Source organism: Anolis carolinensis, chromosome 4, assembly GCF_035594765.1.
Source record: "Anolis carolinensis isolate JA03-04 chromosome 4, rAnoCar3.1.pri, whole genome shotgun sequence".
Lineage (NCBI taxonomy): Eukaryota > Metazoa > Chordata > Lepidosauria > Squamata > Dactyloidae > Anolis > Anolis carolinensis.
Genome location: NC_085844.1, coordinates 179,934,910 through 179,954,069, shown reverse-complemented (window position 1 = coordinate 179,954,069; position 19,160 = coordinate 179,934,910). Strand labels below are relative to the sequence as shown.

General features: G+C 44.4%; 1 protein-coding gene across 1 annotated transcript in view; it reads right to left on the bottom strand.

Annotated features, from left to right (window-relative positions):
- Positions 1–19,160, bottom strand: part of bend5 (BEN domain containing 5) — a 1,240,673-nt gene that overhangs the window by 10,564 nt on the left and 1,210,949 nt on the right. The window contains exon 12 of the mRNA XM_062979625.1: positions 3,537–3,633. Within this exon, the coding sequence (XP_062835695.1) occupies positions 3,537–3,633 (97 nt within the window). The remainder of the gene's footprint in view (positions 1–3,536; positions 3,634–19,160) is intronic.

Sequence of the window (19,160 nt, the reverse complement as noted above, 5' to 3'; positions counted from 1 at the left end):
CCCCTGTCACGACCCAGGCAGCAGAGCACCAATAACCATACACAGAAGCCAGAATCTATCTAATATCTTTATTAAGGAAATATATAAAGTTAATAAAAGCAAGCGTATGAATTAGTCCAGGAGTAGACCTTTCAGGAAAGGTCAAAATTAGTCCAAGGAAACAATGTCCAATATGAAATATTAAGGTCCAAAGTTGTAATCCAATAACCGAAACACTCACTTGCCAAGCAAGTGAGGGGAGATGACAAGGTCCTTTAGTCCATGAACTTGAGCAAGGCTAGGAAATAACTTGATTCTTGGAACACAAGGCTTGATTCAAGGCAACAAGGAAACAAGGAGCAAGAATAGGATCCGTGGAATTACTTGGCGAGGTCCGGAAAACAAGGCAAGATCCGGAGAGTAAAACAAGGCTGGAAACGAAGGCTTGAAATCGGGAACAAGGCTTGAAACAGGAACGAGGCTTGGAAACGGAGTAGCTGTCCACACACGCTACTCCGGTAGCTGACGAATTGACTCCGCAAGATCCCTTTGTGGGTAAAACACCTAAATAGGGTCCCGTTTTCCCGCCAAAGAGCAGTTCTCTGGAGAACCAGAAACGAAAGCTATTCTCTGAGTCCAGATGTGTGACTCCTTAAAGTTTCCCATGGAAAGCAGACTTAATCAGCTGAATGCTTAGCAGCTATCCTCGCACTCCTGCGAGAGGCCGCTTGAACTCCCCTCTGTTGTTTACAAAACTCATGGCGAGAAAACGTAGGAGATTTAGGTTCAGGGCTTGTTTGACAGACTTCTGGAAGACAAATCTCTTGCAGGTGCAAGGTTTCCAAATCTGGCTGGGAAAGTTCCAATTCTGACTGAAACGGTGAAAAACCCAAGTTTTCCTCTTCATCTAGCACCACAGTGCCAGGAACGGGACTACATGGCCCATGACTCATCACACCCCCATGCTTTTTAATATCTACATGAAACCACTGGGAGAGGTCATCCGGAGTTTTGGAGTTTGGTGCCATCTCTACCAGATGACGCCCAACTCTACTACTCTTTTCCACCAAAATCCAAGGAAGCCCCTTGGATACTGGACCAGTGCCTGGTCGCTGTGTTGGCCTGGATGAGGGTGAACAAGCTGAAGCTTAATCCTGACAAGACAGAGGTCCTCCAGGTCAGTCGTACATCTGATCGGAGCATAGGGTGGCAACCTGTGCTTGACGGGGTCGCACTCCCCCTGAAGGTGCAGGTCCGCAGCTTGGGGGTCCTCCTGGACTCAACGCTGACACTTGACGCTCAGGTGTTGGCGGCGGCTGGGAGGGCCTTTGCACAATTAAAACTTGTGTGCCAGCTGCGACCATACCTCGAGAAGTCGGATCTAGCCATGGTGGTCCATGCCTTAGTTACCTCCAGACTGGATTATTGCAATGCGCTCTACGTCGGGCTGCCCTTGAAGACAGTCTGGAAATTGCAACTAGTCCAGCGTTCGGCAGCCAGGCTTCTAACTGGAGCAAATTACAGGGCACGTTCAACACCACTGTTCAAGGAGCTCCATTGGCTGCCGTTTATTTTCCGAGCCCAATTCAAGGTGCAGGTGATCACCTACAAAGCCCTGAACGGTTTGGGACCCACCTACCTCCGTGACCGCATTTCCCCCTATGAACCTGCACGGTCTGTACGTTCGTCGAGGGAGGCCCTCCTCTCGATCCCACCACCTTCGCAATCGCGGTTGGTGGGGACGAGGGAGAGAGCCTTCTCCATCGTGGCACCCTGGCTCTGGAACTCTCTCCCCAGGGGGATCAGGTAGGCCCATACCCTCCTCTCCTTTCGGAAGATCCTGAAAACCTGGCTCTTCCAACAGGCCTTTGGTGACTGATCTCCATAGTAACGGATTGATGTGTTGCTTATCTCACTTATTATACCCTTTTACTTTAGCAGGCCATAGTGTATGCCTTCGCCAGCACTTTAATGGGACAATAGTTCTGGGATCTACCTCACCCTGTTTGAATCTGACACTAACTGCACTTTTTTGGCCCAGTTCTTTTTTAGAGCCGACCCAGGATTTTATCATAGTATATTTAATGTATCTTGACCTATGACTTGTTTTATTGTTGATTGATTGTTTTATTGTTATGTTTTTATATTGTTTGTGACCTGGGCTTGGCCCCATGTAAGCCGCCCCGAGTCCCTTCGGGGAGATGGGGCGGGGTATAAAAATAAAATTATTATTATTATAAAATTATTAAGCAAAGGAAGTCGATAATGTGTCAAGTAAAGGCTTTGTGACCATCCTGCAGAAGTGATATATGTGGCAGAATCCTAGACTAAATGCTTGACCAAACATTTGAAGACATTCTGCAGTCAGTGACATTTTAAAGGTCCTTTCTAACATCAATTCCCTAATGTGCTTAAAAATCACTAGAAGGAGGAGTAAAGGCCAGCTAGCTATGATCACTTTGTAGATATTTATTTATCATTTTAAATAAATTATGTCATAATGCTGTCAGAGGTTAGTTTTCTGCAGGAAAACCAAACATATCTTGTGGCATTTTGAAGTAAAAGTTTTATCTGGCAGAGTTTTTGTTTTTGTTTTTGCTTATTCTGCAGATGAAGCGGTCAGCAGCTCTCAAAAGTTTATACCAAATGAAGCATTCATTTGGGGTTTCATATGGGTGGAGAGTTTTTTTTGTTTTTTGTTTGTTTTGTTTTTGTTTTTAAAGCAGAGCTTGGGGAAATTAGGAAATCATAACCTTTGAGTGTCCCAATTTGGCAGGGACAGTTTGAACTAATACTCTATTGTCCCACCTTTTTAACTATTTTAAAAATGCCTTGTTTCTTTCTCTTCTTTCCACTTTCCCTCACTGTCCACAGGTTACTTCAGTTGCTGCAGACTGGCTTCAAATTGCAAAGGCAGTTTTTACACTCAGTTCAGGAGTGGGGAGAAGATGAAGGGGGGGAGGCAATATAATAATATAGTAAGCTTAGAAAAAGCAAGTTGCTGCAGCCTCTTCTAGCTTATCTATTCTTCCTTATTAAAACATTATTAAGACTTGATCATATTATGTTGTGTCCAGTTTAATCTTTGAAAATGTTAGAGAATATGGGGAAACCTTTTCATCCAAAAATTCACACACTTCTGTGTTTAGGCACATTAGAAATGTCTAGATATTAGTTTTAAAGAAACTGAACCCTTTTGTGTGTGTGTTTTTTTTTTATAATACTAGCAATATTTCTCAAGAAGATTCCAAAATTATAACCAACTGAGAAAAGCTCTCAGCCCACTTCTGAAGCAACTAGATTTTTTTATTAATTATGTATTAATTCATTTCTGAAGTGCTGGTTATACTCATACATGTTGGTTCGTCTCTTTTTGGAGGGATTCCTTCAGAACCACTGACAAATAGGATTATCAAGTGATGGCTGTCCACAACCAAGATCATTTAGCTAGAATACAACTGTAACTTTGTAACCAAGTTTAACGCCCCTCCCCCTCAAAAAAAATCCAAGGCAAAGAACATGTAAAATTAGGCAGACAGGTTTTAAAAAAATCTTACCATGTACTTGTAATGGGTGCCAAAGATCTTTCTGGAATGCTGTTCAGCCTGTAGTAATCAAAAAATGTTCTGGCCACATTCCTTCCTAATTTCATATCTGGGAGAGCTTAATTAAGGAGAAATGATTAAGATATTTTTAAAGTCTATATTCACCATAAATAAAAATTACTATTATGTGATGCATAAGCAAACTTTAGTACACATTCTGAAGGACTTCATTATGTAGCTCTACTTAACACCCAGCCTGAGACACTACACAAAGTTATGCATTTGTACTACACTATGCTTATTATGAATGCTAACTTAGCACAACCAATCACATATTTCTTAATGTTCTTGATATAATTGCACTGTAAAGAATGAAGTTAAAATTCAGGCTTACTCCACAACCCCAATGAATCAAGTAGTAAACTGAAGGTATGGACAAATACAGAAGCAAGAACGAGTCCAACAGCTGAATAAGAAGAACATGTGCAACTGTCTGTTGCACAGCCATGGAGTGAATACGACCATTACACAAAAGTACAACAAAACACATAAGGGAAATGTACATATGTACATACATATACTGCACTAACAGGATTCCAGCCACAATGATCTAAATTCCACCAATTCAGAATAGATGGAGTAGAGAAAAAAAGAATTAGGGATAAGTGAACAAATGCTGGACACTTTGGAAAGTAATAAAGCAATTTTTCAAGTGCATAGTACAGAGAACTTTGAAGAACTTTCTGCTATATGCGTGCAAACTATTAGTGCCTAGCAAGGATTTTGTGAGGATTTCCATTTTTATACCAGTTTTGCAACTTTGTGTCATGTTCTAAAACTTTAATCAACTACTGTGTGCTGTGAATTTTCATAAGTATAATATTTCTTGATTTCCAGTAAATAAATAAATACCACCTTTTGAATGAAGCTTTCATTATTTTTTTCTCCCACACACATTAGGAAAGGGAAATAAATGGAAATAAGATGCAAAGTTCACCATCAGTGAAGAATTCTCCACTCAAGATTTTTTTTAAAAACAAAGCAAACTACTAATGTGAAATAATCGCATTCTTATGGCTGAAAGCTGAAAAGTACTACACAAAAGAAATTAATCTAAATGGTTTCTAAATGAACTAAAGCTTAATTGTAGGAACGACCCCAGAGCCCTGAATGATTACAATTCAATTGGTAGAAATGAGAAAGTGGTAGATATGTAGGGTCAACTTTTGCTGGCAAAGTTCAAGTATTTAATGTTTTCACTTCTATCAAGCCTTTGACTCACATACAACGGATAAGGAGATACACCAGTGCCTACATTATTCCACTTAAGATTACAAGTAGAGGTTCACATGATGGAACATTTCTCCTGCCGTTTCCACCTTAATCACACACAGAAAAATGCATAGTATGTCAAGGAAAAGGTTGCTAGAATTATTTACCTGACAGTTTTTATGTGAAAGACGTTTGTTGTTGCAGTACAAAAGAATTCAATCATGTGAAGTCCCTTCTACTTTCTCAAGTGGCACAGTCCAGATTTATTCCCTCATTTACTGACTTTGAAAACAAGGGTTCAGGCTTCTGAAAATAACTGAGCTTTCATTTCAAGTCCAGGAAGGTTAATTAGAAACTAACATGAATAAGCACTTCAACCAAAGTTTGAGACCAGCCCATAATCAACTTTGTTTGCCTTGACTAGTTTGTAGGCTTGCTCAAATAATTCGATTTCCCCGTTACTCGTTACTAATTCGTTACTTTTGTAACTTGTGAAGCAATATACGACCTTGATTGTCCACACGTCTGGATATCGCGGTTTCGAACCGCGACAGGCCCTTTTTCTTATGTCGTCATTTTTTTTCGTTGGGAAAAAAAGGTTTTGCAAATCCTAAACCGCTACAAGCTATTATGAAAAACTAAACCGCTACAAGCTATTATGAATTCGCTAAAAGAAGGGAAAATACCCGAATCATGGAAAGATGCATATATAACATTAATACCGAAGGAAGATAGAGACCCTCTACAACCAAAGAATTACAGACCTATATCACTTCTGAATGCAGACTACAAACTCTTTATGTCTATCCTGGCAAACAGATTGAAAAATATCCTAAAAAGAATAATCTCAAAAGACCAAGCCGGCTTTTTGCCGAATAGACAAATCAAACAGAATATAAGATGCCTCATCGATATAATTGAATTATTTGATAAACATCCCAGCAGGAAATTAGTGATACTCTTTTTAGACATAGAAAAAGCATTCGACAGCTTAAGCTGGGATTTTATGATGGAAGCTCTGCAAGCACATGATATGGGAGACCAATATATAAAAACAATAAGAACTATATACAAAGATCAATATGCGCAGTTAATAATCAATGGGGAGAAAACACAAAGAATCAGAATAAGACGTGGCACCAGGTAAGGTTGTCCACTATCGCCACTCCTGTTTATTATGTGCATAGAGATGCTTATAAAACAAATAAATGAAAACAAGGAGATAAAAGGTGTTCAGGCAGCAGGAAAAGAATATAAGATTCACGCCTTCGCCGATTATATTGTTCTGACTCTGGAAAACCCCAATGACTCAAAGGAAAAATTAATTAATACCCTAACAAACTTCTCAGAATTAGCTGGGTTAAAAGTAAACAAAGAGAAAAGTCAATTTTTAACAAAGAACCTCACAGAATCGGAAAAACAAGAACTAAAAGAAAACACAGAATATAATATTGTACAGAAAGCCAAATACTTAGGAATATACATCACAAAGAAAAATTCAGAACTATTCAAAAATAATTATGAAAAGGTGTGGAGAGAGATAAAGAAAGAACTAACGGAATGGGACAAACGAGGGCTCTCCCTATTAGGGAGGATATCATCTATCAAAATGACAACACTGCCAAAAATGTTATTTTTGTTTCAAAACATACCAATTATTAACAACGAAAAAATCTTCAAAATTTGGCAAAAAGACATCTCAAAATTTATTTGGGCTGGGAAAAAACCAAGAGTAAAAATGAAAATACTTAATGATGATAAAACAAGAGGCGGCTTATCCCTTCCAAATTTACAACTCTACTTTCATGCATGCTGTCTGGACTGGATTAAAGAATGGGTGACCCTAGAAGACAATGAGCTATTAGATTTAGAAGGTATAAATCTCCCTTTTGGATGGCATGCATATTTAGATATACAAAAGGCCAAACCAACAGGCATATTTAATGATCATTACATACGAAGATACAAAAAAAAGAATATATACAAAGACACCAGAGTGGATGTCCCCACATGAGGCATACTACAAAAGGGAGAACATCTTACAAGGGAAATGGTTAACCTACAGGGAATTGGTCCATATTAATTTGGAAAACTCAGAAATGAAATCCCTAGAAGAACTGAACCAATCAGGCCTTAAATGTAACTGGCTTTTATATAGACAACTGTGTGAGAAATTTAAAGAACAACTCAAAACCTCAGGTTTCCAGACAGCAAAAACATGGTTTGATGTGGCGATGTTCCAAAAACCAAAAGGACTTATATCTTATATATACAAAAACCTACTGACTTGGCACACAGAAGAGGAAGTAGTAAAGGACTCAATGGTTAGATGGGCTCAAAACATCGGCCAAGAGATAAAAATGGTCCAATGGGAAAAAACATGGAATAGAAGAATGAAATACACGGCATGTCAAAACCTAAAAGAAAACATTTACAAAATGCACTTGCGGTGGTATCTCCCTCCAGAGAGATTAGTGAAGATGTACAACTGCACCGATAAATGCTGGAAATGTGGGAAAGAAAAAGGCACATTTTACCACCTGTGGTGGTCATGCAACAAAGTAAACAGCTATTGGAAACAGATTCATGCACATCTAGAAAAGGTATTAAATACAAATTTTAAAATGACACCACAAATGTACCTTTTGAACATGCCCGAAGAAGAATTGGAAAGGAAATATGGAAGAATTTTGTTTTACGTGACAGTGGCAGCTCGGATAGTATACGCTAGATACTGGAAAACCCCTAAGGTACCTCCCTTAGCAGAACTGGAACAATATACTATAGAGTTGCTGATGATGGACAAAATAACAATGCACTTAAGAGGAGAACCTTTAGAGAACTTTGTTAAGGAATGGCAACCAATGATCCAACATTTCAATGTAAAATTAATCTAAAAATATACATAGAGGAAGCTAATAGACTGAAGGCAAGGAGGAAACGGATATAAATTTGGAACTTATAATATCACTATATATACTATACAAATAGAAGCCTGTGACCCCTTATTGTAAATATATTGTCTGAGAAATGATTATGAAAGACTAATAGATGAAAGTATTGCACTGTATGCAACAAACACTCGCAATGTATGTATATTTGAATGAATGAAAATAAATAAACATTATATACAAAAAAAAAAGGTTTTGCAAATCACCCAAACTTGTTTAAGTGCACTGGGGCAACCTAGCGTGTTGTTTCCACCTTGTGGCCAATCAGAGAGCACGTTTAACCCCGGGGAGGGGCTGGTAGTACGTCCTGAATTAAAAGAGCGTGCACGGGAGCCTCGTGGCTCATTTCGGGATCTGCAGAGAGAGGGTGGGTTGGGAGTGAGATTCCGCAGGCAGGCAAGATTGCTGCGTCACAGCTTCCTTGGCTGAGCTAGAGCTAGGCTACAGATTAGAAAACCGGGAGAAAAGGTTGGGTGGGTGAGGTGGGGTGGGAAACTGTTGGATGTTTCTGAATTTTTTTTTTCCAAAGGGTCTGTGGCCTTTTTCCCCCACAAGCTTGGCGTTTGCCATTTTCCCACCAGGCCTGCAATTTTTTGCTGCGCCATTTTGCCTGGTGCGGGCGGGGTGGGCTTTCGTTTTGATTAGGAAACTTTTCTTTTTTCAACGCTAGTAGCAAAGTCTGGGAAAAGGATTGCACATCCCATCCTCCTCCCTAGAATAACACCTGTGTTTTGGGAAAAAAGGGACCCTGATTTTGGTTGCTTTCCTGCTCTGCTGCTCTAAAGGGCCGGTCTGTGCCAGGGCAGCAGTGATTCAAAAGCAAAGTCTGGCAAAAGGATTGCACATCCCATCCTCCTCCCTAGAAGAACACCTGTGTTTTGGGAAAAAAGGGACCCTGATTTTGGTTGCTTTCCTGCTCTGCTGCTCTAAAGGGCCGGTCTGTGCCAGAGCAGCAGTGATTCAAAAGCAAAGTCTGGCAAAAGGATTGCACATCCCATCCTCCTCCCTAGAATAACACCTGTGTTTTGGGAAAAAAGGGAGCCTGATTTTGGTTGCTTTCCTGCTCTGCTGCTCTAAAGGGCTGGTCTGAGCCAGGGCAGCAGTGATTCAAAAGCAAAGTCTGGCAAAAGGATTGCACATCCCATCCTCCTCCCTAGAATAACACCTGTGTTTTGGGAAAAAAGGGACCCTGATTTTGGTTGCTTTCCTGCTCTGCTGCTCTAAAGGGCTGGTCTGAGCCAGGGCAGCAGTGATTCAAAAGAAAAGTCTGGCAAAAGGATTGCACATCCCATCCTCCTCCCTAGAATAACACCTGTGTTTTGGGAAAAAAAGGGACCCTGATTTTGGTTCCCCCTCTTTCCTTTCTTCTCAGCTGCTCAAGTAGGGCTTGCTGCAAATATCTTTCTCATATATTAACCCTATCAAGGTCTGGAAAATACAGGTATCCCCTTTTTAACTTATAAGAACAAGAACAACTGTAATAGAAGGGTTTGCGGCAGTTCGACCCAGAACACATTGCCAATCAAGAAACAACACATCTTTCCCCCCAGTAACACAATACCTTCCTCCCTTCTTTAACCTCAAAACACTCCCGTTATCATGAAGCGTTCAGCTGAACGCGGGTCTGGTGGAGCAAGTCCTGCTAGTGGTCAAGCAACAGCCCGGACACTGTGGGGGGCCAAAAAAGTTAGGGTGGGTCCCATCCGTCTGGAACGCGGAACGATGGGAGTGGGTGGACTTGATGAAGAAGCTGGCTGTTCGACTGCTGAAAGTTCACAGCCCTCCACCCGGAGCCAGTTGTCGGTTGGAGCTGAGACAAGTGGACGATCAATGGAACATGCAGGTGTTGCCGTCCTGGAACTACAGGTGGTGGATAGTGAGGATCTTGATAACCCCACCCCTCCACCCGCTACTGACACTGAGGAGGAGGTAGAGGAGGTAGTACCATCAAATCATAGACTTTCTCATGCTGCTGAAAGGGTGCCCACGACTCCTATCTCCCTGGGCGTTGGCACAGTGGCTGTGGGGAGGCCAAGGTCATATATTTGGGACGATTTCCATGTCCACACTCAGCGTGCCACTTTGGCAGTTTGTAGACACTGTGGGGCAAATATCAGCAGAGGCAGAGACCTGAGACATCTTGCGACTTCGGGGTTGAGCTCTCACATGAAGCGACACCATCCCTCGATATCGGTGGGAGGGGGAGCTGCAAGCCCTTGCAGTGGCAGCATTAGCACACAAAGTTCTCCTGGTGTAGATGGTGGAAGGCAGACACAGTCCACCTTGGAGGATTGGGGCATGCCTTTAGCCAGGAAGAGAACGGGGGAAACATTACCCACACCCCAGCAGATAACCCAAAGTGTTGGAGAGATGATGGCCCTTGATCACCATCTCTTCCGCCTGGTTGAACAAGAAGGCTTCGTCCGCCTTATGAAACGCCTGTGCCCCCGCTACAAAATCCCCTCCCGTCACACCTTTTCCAGAAAAGTTATTCCCGGATTGTACGAGGGCTGCAAGGAACACATTATCCAGATGTTGCGAAGCGCCATGGGAGGACACATCCATTTTACCTCTGATATTTGGTCAAGCTTGGGAGGAGGCCATTCCTACCTCTCTCTCACGGCACATTGGTGGGAGAAGGAAGGCAGTATGGATACATCCCATCGTTGGGCACTCCTCGCTTTGGAGGTAGTTGATTGTGATCACAAGGCAGAGACCATCTGCCGCTATCTGGGAAACATGATGGGGGAGTGGATGCGGTGCAGGCCGGAAGAAATGAGGAGGGGCTTCATGGTGACTGACGCTGGTAAAAATATGATCAAAGCGGTTGAAAGTGCAGGGTTTTTGAATGTCACCTGCACGGCCCACTTGCTTCACAATACCGTCAAGGAAGGTTTAAAGAGCCCGGAAGAGCAGCCGGCCAGCACCGCAAACATCGCCCTGCTGATCGAGCGCTGTAGAAAGATCATGGGCTACTTCCACAGGAGCATCAAGGCAGCCCGGCAGCTGAGAGACAGGCAGAGCCTTGAAGGCCTCCCGCAGCACAAGCTGCTCCAGGACGTCTCTACCCGGTGGAATTCAACCTATAAGATGCTCGAACGCATGGTTGAGCAGCAGAAGGCGGTACACGGCATCTCCCTTACATTGGTTGCGCCTGTTAGCAAGCTTGTTCCAACCAAGCAAGAGTGGGACACCATCTCCCAGCTGGTAGACGTCCTAAAGCCATTCAAACATGCCACAGAGACCCTTTCGGAATCAAAAGCCCTTCTTAGCCAGGCAGTGCCCATGGTCTTGGGGATAAGGAGGCACCTAGAAAGGCTTGGGGCCGGTCGAACACTGGACTCCCTGGCTGGACCGCTGACAGGAGGCGGTCCAGGAGGTGGTGAGGAGGTTGTCCTTTGCTGTACGGAAACGCCTAGAGCCACTTCTTTCCAGCAAGGTCCATATGCTGGCAGCCTTGTGTGATCCACGGCTAAAGTACAACGTCTGCCCAAAAGACTTTACCGTATGGAAGGCCCAACTAGTTAACCTTGTGAGGGAGGTCTTTGCTGCAAGGGTGGGGGAAACAGGCACAGTGGCCCCTCTACCAGAAATGCCTGCCACCCCCAGCACTAGCGCTAGTGGCGAGAGTGATAGTCCCGGGGAGCCGGCAGGGGGTTGCCGTAGGGTTACGGATCTCCAGCCGCGACCAGGAAACGCTTTCTTTGCAGAGACAGTGGCCATACTAGCCTGCTCGGAAGATTCCTCTTTGCTGGCTTCTGCGCAAAAGGTAGACTCGGCCGAATGCTCGGTCAACAGGTACTTTGAGGAGCCTCCTGAGATAATTTCTTGTGATCCATTGGCCTATTGGGCTTCACGTGATCACATGTGGCCGGATCTGTCGCACGTAGCCCACCAGTTTCTTAGCTGTCCGCCCACCAGCGTGCAGAGCGAAAGGGTCTTCAGCCTAGCGGGAGATGTAGTCACGCCCCACCGCAGCTTGCTGGACCCTCAAACAGTTGAGAAACTGGTCTTTCTGAAGGCCAACCTTCCCGTGTTGAATTTCCCCGATTTGGATTTTGACACCGACGCCTCCTAGAACAACAGTTCTCCTCCTTTAAGCAGCTCTGCTTCTGATTAACTTTGGCTATTTCTGTTGGGGGGGGGGTTGCCCCTTTGGCCTATGTTGTTCAACAACTCTCTCCTCTATCCTACTATGCTTTCCTTCCTCTCATCCCTTCTGTTCTCGTCTTTATCATCACACACCGTTGCCCACTTTCGTTTTTGGGTAAATCAATCTCTAGGGGCCGTTCCCTGAGGTTCCTATAGGTTTTGTCTCCCGTTATAATGATTCTGGATGGGAAGAAGGATATTCTGGGGGAACTTAGTCCATAAAAGCCAAGGTAGGAAATGCATCCGCTTTGGGTTCAGAACGGATTAAATTCAAATCTCTACCCTTTTTTTGGCAAAAAATATTTCGGGAATGAGCCAGGACTGTAAGGTCTTCTCCAGATCCTCGCAGTTCCTGTACAGAAAGAACATTGTTATAATCGATGCGGATCCTTCGGTAAGACATATTTGGTGAAGGAATACGGCAGAGTCTCACTTTACAGAGATAACGGTCCATCAGAACCTTTGTGGCTGTGTCTTGGCGCATTAAGTAGTACACCTCGGCCTTGGCCACCACTTCTCTAAATTTTTCTCTTTCACTGTCCCATCGCCTTGAGTGGGTGTGGTCGACGCTGTGGCCACGGGACGGCCGCCTTAGGGTCCCCTCGCCCTCTGGCCGCGCACGCGGACGGTGCCGTTTGCCCGTCAGGGCGTGTGCCTTTGCGGCTGCTATTGATGTGTGGGCGCAGGTTCTGTGGCGTGGGAACTGCTTTTTGCTGGTTTGTTGGTAGGACAATAGAAGAGGGTGGAATCACACCGCAGAAAGCGGGACACCTCGGCCTTGGCCACCATTTCTCAAAATGGTTGTCTAGTGTCCCATCACCTTGAAAGGCTGTGTACTCAACGCTGTGGCCACGGGACGGCTGCCTTAGGGTCCCCTCGCCCTCTGGCCACGCACGCGGATGGTGCCGTTTGCCCGTCAGGGCGTGTGCCTTTGCGGCTGCTATTGATGTGTGGGCGCAGGTTCTGTGGCATGGGAACTTCAGTTTGCTGGCTTGTTGGCAGGACGATAGAAGAGGGTGGAATCACACCGCAGAAAGCGGGACACCTCGGCCTTGGCCACTTCTCTAAATTGTCTTCTTTCACTGTCCCATCGCCTTGAAAGGCTGTGGTCGATGCTGTGGTCGCGGGACGGCCGCCTTAGGGTCCCCTCGCCCTCTGGCCGCGCACATGGACGGTGCCGTTTGCCCGTCAGGGCGTGTGCCTTTGCAGCTGCTATTGATGTGTGGGCGCAGGTTCTGTGGCGTGGGAACTTCAGTTTGCTGGCTTGTTGGCAGGACGATAGAAGAGGGTGGAATCACACCGCAGAAAGCGGGACACCTCGGCCTTGGCCACTTCTCTAAATTGTCTTATTTCACTGTCCCATCGCCTTGAAAGCCTGTGGTCGACGCTGTGGCCGCGGGACGGCCGCCTTAGGGTCCCCTCGCCCTCTGGCCGCGCACGCGGACGGTGCCGTTTGCCCGTCAGGGCGTGTGCCTTTGCGGCTGCTAGTGACCTGTGGGCGCATGTTCTCTGGCTTCGGAAGTGCTTTTTGCTGGCTTTTTGGTGGGACGATAGAAGAGGGTGGAATCACACCGCAGAAAGTGGGACACCTCAGCCTTCGCCACTTCTCAAAATTGTCTTCTTTCACTGTCCCATCGCCTTGAGCGGGTGTGGTAGACAGTATGTGATGCTAATCTTCCGCAGACTCATAAGTAGAGAAACAAACCACTCAGAAACTCTGTATTGCTATTAAAAACAATGAGTTATGTCTTCATGGTTTTATTTGTCTCAACATTTGTGCTATGTTTAAGTTCTTTGGTTTCATTTCTACTCCATAAAGACAATATCTTTCATTATTTTACTTCCTCAACTTTACTGAAACTGTATACCAACAGAAGTCATTTCCCTCTTTCCAGCTCATCTGCTAGAGAACTTTAATAACACCAGACACACACAAGTCTTCCCTCTAGTTCAACTACATAGAAACATGAGCCTAACATCAGAGCCTTAAAACCTTCCTCTTCCAAAAATCCTTCGAGGACTGTGTGGTGGATCGTTGCCTATTGAAGAATTGGTTGCCAGGCCAAGAGTATTTCGCACTTTATTGATTTTTAACTGTCAAACTACCTCATCTCTGTGGAAGTATTCTGCCCTCGGACCAGAGCCATGTTTTTACACCACTGTTTTTTAAGCAGGTAATGCTGTATGCTGACTGTGACAGCTGTTTTATTTTATGTGTTATTGATGCAACATTTTCTTGTATATTTTTTTTGGTTTTATTTCTGCCATTGTATTGTTGACAGGCATGCCCCATGGAAGCCGCTCAGAGTCCCTCCGGGAAGATGGGGCGGGGAATAAAAATAAAGATCTTACTGTTGTTATTATAATTATAATCATTATTGATGTGATGGTGGCCATGACTACCCTGCGGACTGCCAGCTTGCTTGTGTCCATCCGGTAGGGGTGCGGCCAGGGCCGCTGACGGTTTGCTGTCAGGGAGTGTGCCTTTGTGGCGGCTAGAGACTTTGGGGCTCTGGTCTGGTTGACACAGAAGTCTGGTTAGGAAACACGGTGGAATGGAGCCCACCCGGGGGATCTCAACAAGTTTTTCATTGTTTGATGCGAGTGTGGTGCCCAGGCAACCGGAAGGCTTGGATCTTGTTTGTGATCGGCCAGGGTAATGTGACAAACACCGTGGTATGAGAAAGACAATCAAGAAGGAAATTCCTGCTTCTTGGCAGAAATGGGCAGTGCAGGGTGAGATCTCATGGGTGGTGGGGCGTGGGCGTGGGGCCGGCCAACGGTGGCCGGCCCCCCTGGTCAGAGGGGCTTGGGCCCACATTTCAATAGCAGACGTAAAGAAAACATGCCCTTCCCCTTGGGTGGTGGGGTGTTGGCGTGGGGCCGGCCAACGGTGGCCGCCCCCCCTGGTCAGAGGGGCTTGGGCCCACATTTCAATAGCAGACGTAAAGAAAACACGCCCTTCCCCTTGGGTGGTGGGGTGTTGGCGTGGGGCCGGCCAACGGTGGCCAGCCCCCCTGGTCAGAGGGGCTTGGGCCCACATTTCACTAGCAGACGTGAAGAAAACACGCCCTTCCCCTTGGGTGGTGGGGTGTTGGCGTGGGTAGAGGCTAAGGTCGCTAAAGCAGAAAACTTTGTGGGAGGGCCGGGCCGATCTCTCAGGGATGCATGCTGGCCAACTGTGGCCGGCTCAGGGTGGGGTCTTTGCTGCCTGCGGCTTTTTTCTTTCTTTTCTTTTTGCTGCCTCTCGGCCTACGTGGTCGAGTTTCCCACGATGCACCGCATCTCTCTTCTCTCGCAGCTGTCCTTCCGCACACGTTTGAGCTATTTTGCCCAGATCCTTCCTTTGGGGCGGGGTCCTCTGTTTTTTTCTCTCTCTTTCTCTCTAGGGGATGCATGCCGGCCAACTGTGGCCGGCTCAGGGTGTGGTCTTTGCTGCCTGCGGCTTTTTTCTTTCTTTTCTTTTTGCTGCCTCTCGGCCTACGTGGTCGAGTTTCCCACGATGCATTGCATCTCTCTTCTCTCGCAGCTGTCCCTCCGCACATTTTTGGGCAATTTTGCCCAGATCCTTCCTTTGGGGCGGGGTCCTCTGTTTTTTTCTCTCTCTCTCTCTCTAGGGGATGCATGCCGGCCAACTGTGGCCGGCTCAGGGTGTGGTCTTTGCTGCCTGCGGCTTTTTTCTTTCTTTTCTTTTTGCTGCCTCTCGGCCTACGTGGTCGAGTTTCCCACAATGCATCGCATCTCTCTTCTCTCGCAGCTGTCCCTCCGCATATTTTTGGGCAATTTTGCCCAGATCCTTCCTTTGGGGCGGGGTCCTCTGTTTCTCTCTCTCTCTCTCTCTCTAGGGGATGCATGCCGGCCAACTGTGGCCAGCGCAGGGTGGGGTCTTTGCTGCTGAGATAGATATTGGGGTTCGGATCCCCACGGGGATTTTTTCTTTCTGCTTTTTTCTCCATCTTGGCCATTGCGGTTCGGATCACCACGTTGATTTTTTCTTTCTTTTTGCTGCAATTTTTCCCACTCCTCCTGCCAGTGCTTTTAATGGATCCAAACCCTCATGTGTATCTCTGCAGCTAAGCCCCGGCCCTACTGCTTTAGGGAAAGGGTCAGGGGTGTGGGATCCATGCCCCCATGTCTATTTCCGCAGTTTAAGCCCACGCCCTGCTGCTTTGGGGAAAGGGGCGGGGGTGGGAGCCAGCCCACGGTGACCGGCTCCCCAGGCGAGTGGGATCCAAGCCCCCATTTTGCCATCAGGTGATAAATCAAACCAACGTCGCACAAATCTTACATTTCTTGGGAGGGGGAGGGGCTTGACCACTGTGGTATAATGGCCTCCAATATGGATGCCTGGGGAAAGTCATTGCACATTGTGGCAGGCAGCACAATGTGTCTCTTGGCCAATGGCCCCCAATGCCCTAACATTTTGACAGATTTACGGGCACTGAAACAATGTTACACAAGTAGAAGAAGGACTTTCACAGTGAAGGAACCCCTATTGAACAGGAAATAACAATTCAAAAGCAGGAACAGATTTTTTGCAATTGGTAAATACAGTTTTTTTATATGAACTATGAAATTGCGCAATAAATCTTAGGAAAGGGCAAACGCTCTGCAATTTAGCGAGCAAGCAGGGTGGATTGTGTTCTCCCACTGTACCAAATTTGATCAGTATAGCTGAAAAAATGAGTGCAGGAGAGCCCCCTAACTCCCCCCCCCTTGGGCTGTTTTTGGGCCACTGCGCATGCGCGTCCGCCATTAACGAATTAATTTTGAAAATAATGAATTTTCGTTAATTTCGAATTTTTTGGAAATGACTTCAGAAACGAAACGCTACCCCCCTCTACTTTTGAAACGAGTTTAGAATCAATTTTTTCATGGATCGCTCAAGCCTACTAGTTTGCCTTCAGTCCACAAATAAGGCAGACAAGTAAATGGATAATATGTCTAGCACCACATTGCATTAAGATACCCAACTACAAAATTTCAACTTCATCATCCAGTTTGTTGATGGCCAGCATGCAGGTATCTCTTCCAGCTAATTCAGACCTAACAGATAGTAGTCGTTAATCAAGACCCTGGCATCCATTGCAGGGTCAGATTAAATTAACAGAGGCCAAATGAAGCACATTTGAAGATAAATGTGAATGGAAGGGATGGCGGACAATAGAATAGGAAGCTGGCTTGAGAAAAGGCAGGACAGACAAATAGTACAGAGGTGGACATATATATCAGTGGCAGTGCTGCTATATGTATTAATGGTGCACCAGCAAGGGAATATATACTTCCCTGGCTCAAAATAGAGGGCATAATGCAAGAAATTCTAAAACTGCCTACCTTCTGTTCTCAAAAGTAACTAAGGACATTATCCCACCCCTCTTTCTAGACACTTACAAAACAGAGAGATAACGATGTATGATGAAGCCCTTTCCAGGATGCAATGGAACTTCCTGTCTGTGCCCGTCATACATCGTTAGGATAGTGTCTTAGAAACCCTTGAAAATGGGGCTGGGATCATTTTCAGAGCTCAGGAATAGTTATATAACTAGAGTAAACAGCAAAAAACATGTGGCATGGGAACTGTCAAATTTGGCCATGTTGAATTGCTTCAGTTATGTGGATTATGGGGAGACCAAGCATTGACATTTATCTCTCAAAATCCTGTTTAATGAGCCTAGCGTGGTAATTATTTCTAAAAATAATTTAATTGTTCAAAATACAAAAAATAAAAATTATCCTTGTTTTTCCTGTCTTTACTACAAGCTTTTTAAAATTTTGGACTTCCACAATTTTTTCCAAGTTTTTCTTTTTTGAAAAAAAAAATGGAGTAGGCAGGAATTGCACTCGCTCGTGTGATAAATCTAAAAATGTATGATTTCAGGAGAAAATACAAGAAAGAACAATGTGTAATAAGGAATGACAAACTGAACTATATAATAATAATAATAATAATAATAATAATAATAATAATAATAACAACAACAACAACAACAACAACAACAACAACTTTATTTTTGTAACCCGCCACCATCTCCCTGCAGGGACTCGGGGCGGCTAACATGGGGCCAAGCCCAAATTTCCACAATAAACAGAATAAAATACATTCACAGTAAAACATAATTAACATTTAACATTACACAGATCAAACCAACATTTAACAGCAATATAATGGTAAGTAAGTAAGTAACTATGTTCTTTGTTACACTATAGCACTAAATGCCAGTGTAATATGACGCCCCCCCCCCCCCCCCGGCATAGGATAATGTCAAGGTGCAAATCCACATCCCAATGACCATGTTGTGAGGCTTACTGCTTCATTACATTCTGACTTTAGTGGTCTAAGCTAATCTCTAAAATGCGAAAGGACCTACTATCTTTTTCTCTATAACCCAAGGGCCATTCAACAATGGTAAATATATAATGTTCTCATCAGACCAAAGGAATGGAGAAAAAGACACCACTCTCCACTCCTTAAATATTTTCTACTGTTAACATTATAAATTGAGGCTACTGGAGACTTAAGCGTAATGCAAACAACACTGCAAACTGAAAAGAAAGTTCCCATTTTCTTTTGATGGTGGAGTTAAGAGAAAGGCTTGTTCCTAGCTGCATCTATCCTGGAAAGGTATCCAGCCTCTTCTCTAATATTGTTTTATTGTATAGTAAAACCCTTTATTTTTGAATAACGGACAGATGCAATGTGTCTATTTTATGTGTTGCACTTGTTTCATCTGCTCCACTGTATGGTTGGTTTCAATGACTATGTCTTGAATTGTACATGAGGACCAGACACAATTGGCATCAATATATAGCCATATAAACACATATCCACCATCATTGCAGACCTTTAGATACATCCTTAATAGTCACTGTTTGAACTTGGCATATGATTAATTATGGGATTCTACTAGTGCACTTATATTTATTAGACATGTGTCATACATTAAAAAATATTCTAAAGTATTTACAAAACTAGGGGGCACAGACACTTCATTTCAAAGTTCTTTCTGAATTTTGGGGGTAAAAATTTTGAAACTCTAACAAAGCTTATGAATCTTCATAATTACTTCATTAATGGCAGCCACAATTGCACAATAGGGAAAACATCACTATCAGTGGGGAAAATTGAGGGGCTTCTCTCTCCCTCATTTTTGAGTTATCCTAAAGAAACTCACTACAGTGGTAGAACACATTTACCACTGTTAGCTCACCAAATTTCAGAACATTTGACTTATACGTGGAATTTTGACAAATTTCAAAGATT